General features: G+C 55.3%; 1 protein-coding gene across 1 annotated transcript in view; it reads left to right on the top strand.

Moving 5' to 3' along the window:
* Window positions 1-3,300, top strand: part of LOC311317032 (cadherin EGF LAG seven-pass G-type receptor 1-like) — a gene marked incomplete at its 5' end in the record, with an annotated part of 150,518 nt that extends 147,218 nt beyond the window's left edge. Inside the window, 4 exons of the mRNA XM_084448025.1 lie at window positions 292-450; window positions 1,070-1,318; window positions 1,729-2,056; window positions 3,195-3,300. Coding sequence (XP_084304151.1) covers window positions 292-450; window positions 1,070-1,318; window positions 1,729-2,056; window positions 3,195-3,219 — 761 coding nt within the window. The 3' untranslated portion in view covers window positions 3,220-3,300. The remainder of the gene's footprint in view (window positions 1-291; window positions 451-1,069; window positions 1,319-1,728; window positions 2,057-3,194) is intronic.
* Window positions 3,301-3,986: the final 686 nt, after the last annotated feature.

The raw sequence follows: 3,986 nt of genomic DNA, 5'->3' as shown, positions 1-3,986 counted from the left end.
CTGACCTCTCACCCCCCCCCCCCCCTCCTCCCCTCTCCATGTCTCTTTCTGGCCTCTCACCCCCCCCCCTCCTCCCCTCTCCATGTCTCTTTCTGACCCCTTACCCCCCCCTCCTCCCCTCTCCATGTCTTTCTGCCCCCCCTCCTCCTCATCCCCTCTCCCCTCTCCATGTCACTTTCTGACCTCTCACCCCCCCCCCCCCCCTCCTCCCCTCTCCATGTCTCTTTCTGACCTCTCACCCCCCTCCTCCCCTCTCCCCTCTCCATGTCACTTTCTGACCCCCCCTCCCAGACTCGGACTCGGACAGCGAGCTGTCTGTGGATGAGCACAGCTCGTCCTACGCATCCTCCCACTCCTCGGACAGCGAAGACGACGACATGGACATCAAGCCCAAGTGGAACAACGAGAGACACAACAACGACAGGCAGCCAGTGCACAGCACACCCAAAGGTACCAAAATAAACCTTACCTGACCTAACTTCAACCTTACAGCACACTCAAAGGTACCAAAATAACCCTCACCTGACCTAACTTCAACCTTACAGCACACCCAAAGGTACCAAAATAACCCTCACCTGACCTAACTTTAACCTTACAGCACCCCCAAAGGTACCAAAAAAACCCTTATCTGACCTAACTTAAACCTTACAGCACACTTAAAGGTACCAAAATAACCCTTATCTGACCTAACTTTAACCTTACAGCACACTCAAAGGTACAGAGATAAACCTTAACCTAACGTTGACCTACAGCACACACAAAGGTATATAACCCTTAACTAACCTAACTTTAACCTACAGCACACCCAAAGGTACAGAGATAACCCTTAACTAACCTAATCTTAATCTACAGCACGTCGAAAAGTACAATACAATGCCCAACCCTAACCTAACCCACCCTAACTTCATCCTCCATTCCCCCTAAAGCTATTGATAACTAGTCACATGCCAGAGCTCTTTTAGACATCTAAAACAGCACAGAAAACAAAACAACTTCCTACTTCCTCCCACCAAAGCACTGATTGGCTCACATACCCCCCCCCCCCCCCCCCTCTCCCCATGTGTCCTAGTGGAGGCAGTATCCAATCACGTGAAGCCTTACTGGCCGAAGGAGGCGACGACGGCCAGCGACAGCGAGGAACCCGGCGGGGCGGAGCGCCTGAGGGTGGAGACCAAGGTGAACGTGGAGCTCCACCCGGAGAACAAGCTGAACCACGTGGGGGAGGCGCCCCCGGAGAGGGAGACCCCCGCCAGGGAGACCGCGCCCCCCTGCCTGCCCAACAGCAACAGCAACCACCAGCCGGCCGAGACCAGGAAGGGTGAGACGCGCACGCACGCACGCGGACCCTCTGTCTGTCTGGAGGGATCGTCCGTTGATGTCAGCCGTTTTTCTTTGTCGGTTGTCCGTTTGTTCGTTGACTCACTTGACTCAGTTGATTGATTTGTTTAGGCGAGGGACACGGATGTGACTGATTGGGTTCATTCGTTTTTATCATTCATTCATTCATTCATTCATTCATTCATTCATCCATTAATTGTCTGGTCACTCACTCACTCACTCACTCACTCACTCACTCACTCATTCACTCATACATTTCAAAATGAGCATGACTGTAAGTCCATAACTGATACACCTAGAAAGTTCCCTATATTACACCCAAAGCACATTTTCAGTTTTAGTTAGTTTTTCCTCGTAAAGTCCCAGGTTCTAAAGCGTGTTCCTCCCCAGGTATTCTGAAGAACAAGATCTCGTACCCGCCGCCGCTGACCGACAAGAACATGAAGAACAAGCTGCGTGAGAAGCTGGGCGAGTACAACCCCCCGACCATCTCCCCCCCGCCGCCGTCCGGCCCCGCCCTCGCCAACGCCCCCAACTCCTCCCGACCCTCCTCCATCGCCTCCAACGACGGCGGCAGGATGCCCGGTAACCACGGCAACCACAGCGTCATCATCAAGACGCCGCAGCGGACGCCGGCGCCGCGCGAGCAGCAGAACGGGGGCGTGGCCATGAGCCTGAAGTCCGGGACTGTCAACGGAGGCAACGAATCAGACTCAGAGTGGGTAGTCACGTGACGGGTGATGTTATTCTGTAGTTCTTAGACGCTTGTGTGTAGTTTTGGCATCTTAACAATACAATGCTGATACATATTTTAAAACAGGACTCCGGCATAGAGCAACACACATGTATATGATACTGTATGCATACAAGTTGATAATGGTACGGTAACACCTTCAGTAAAGTCTGAATGCATCAGTAGACTGTGGAATCTGCATGTACATAGTCGTACAGTATTCCTGGGTTATAACCTGCTGAATAGCCGGGCTGATATATGTTATAACCCCTTTATAAAGCATGTGTTGTTGTGAGTGAATGTAAGGTACCCAGCACACTGGAATGCTGCATGCTGACTGCCTGCATCCCTGCACTCATCTAACACTGCACGTTTCCTCTCCTCCATCCCTCCATCCCTATCTCCTCCCCCCTACCTCTCTCCCTCTCTCCCCTACCCCCCCCTCTCCTTTCCTTCCTGCCTCCTTCTCTCCCTCCCTCCCTCTGTCCCTCCCTCCCTTCCTCCTCCCCCGCTCCCTCCCTCCCTTCCCTCCTCCCCCCTCCTCCCCTCACCTCTCTCCCTCCTCCCCCTCCTCCCCTCACCTCTCTCCCTCCTCCCCCCTCACCTCTCTCCCTCCTTCCCCTCCTCCCCTCACCTCTCTCCCTCCTCCCCCTCCTCCCCCCTCCTCCCCCTCACCTCTCTCCCTCCTCCCCCTCCTCCCCCCTCCTCCCCCTCACCTCTCTCCCTCCTCCCCCTCACCTCTCTCCCTCCTCCCCCTCTCCCCCTCACCTCTCTCCCTCCTCCCCCCTCACCTCTCTCCCTCCTCCCCCTCACCTCTCTCCCTCCTCCCCCTCTCCCCCTCACCTCTCTCCCTCCTCCCCCCTCACCTCTCTCCCTCCTCCCCCTCCTCCCCCCTCCTCCCCCTCACCTCTCTCCCTCCCCCCCCTCTCCCCCTCACCTCTCTCCCTCCTCCCCCCTCACCTCTCTCCCTCCTCCCCCTCCTCCCCCCTCCTCCCCCTCACCTCTCTCCCTCCTCCCCCTCCTCCCCCTCACCTCTCTCCCTCCTTCCCCTCTCCCCCTCACCTCTCTCCCTCCTCCCCCCTCACCTCTCTCCCTCCTCCCCCTCACCTCTCTCCTGGTACAGCGGCAGTAATGAAACTTCGATCTGACCCATCAGGAAAGCAACCAGCCTGCCCCTGTGAGAGGGGGAGAGAGAGAGGAGAGGAGAGACAAGCAGAGGGAAGAAGAGAGAAGTAGAGAAGAGAGAGAACAGGGAACGGAAGGAAGGACGGAGATGAGAATGAAAGAGAGGACACTGCAGGAGAGGGGGCCAACTGAACCCCCCCCACCCCTACCCCCCCTCCGCACACAGAGAGGTGGACCAGCCCAACGCAGGCCTGCCTCAACCAAGACAAGAACTAGCCTGAAGAACTGATAAAGGGAATGCGTGTTGGACTAAACCAAGTAAGAGAAGTGGGGGTGTGTGCTACAGGATAAACGTAACCCCCTGTGCCAAACCACTAAAGAGGGGACCGGAGAAAGACTCCATCCCCCACAATGCACTGTGATCTCAGAATAAGTGACTTCCTCTTGATCGGAGCCACAGCACAGACTGAAGGTGTGGATGCATGACCACTGTGGACTGAGGAGGAGCGTCCTCCTATTGGCTAATCCAGCCTGGGATGTAGTCCAGAGGAAGAGCACTACAAATCCCATCGGGCACTGGGGCACTCTTACAGGAAGCAGCCCAGTTCCCGAGGGCTGGGCCGACGCTAAGCTGTATAAAAGTGAAAACCTCAGATGATTACCCATGATTCACTGTTCTTATCTATGCTGGATCATCAGGATGCTAGGATGCTAACTCAGACTAGCTCATTTAAAGACTCAATTAAAGATTAGCTAAGTCAGAGACTAGCTAACTCAGACTAGCTATCAG

This window comes from Borostomias antarcticus (genome assembly GCF_949987555.1).
Source record: "Borostomias antarcticus genome assembly, chromosome: 13".
Lineage (NCBI taxonomy): Eukaryota > Metazoa > Chordata > Actinopteri > Stomiiformes > Stomiidae > Borostomias > Borostomias antarcticus.
The sequence above is the reverse complement of the archived record's forward strand: the minus strand, read 5'-3'. Positions and strand labels throughout refer to the sequence as shown.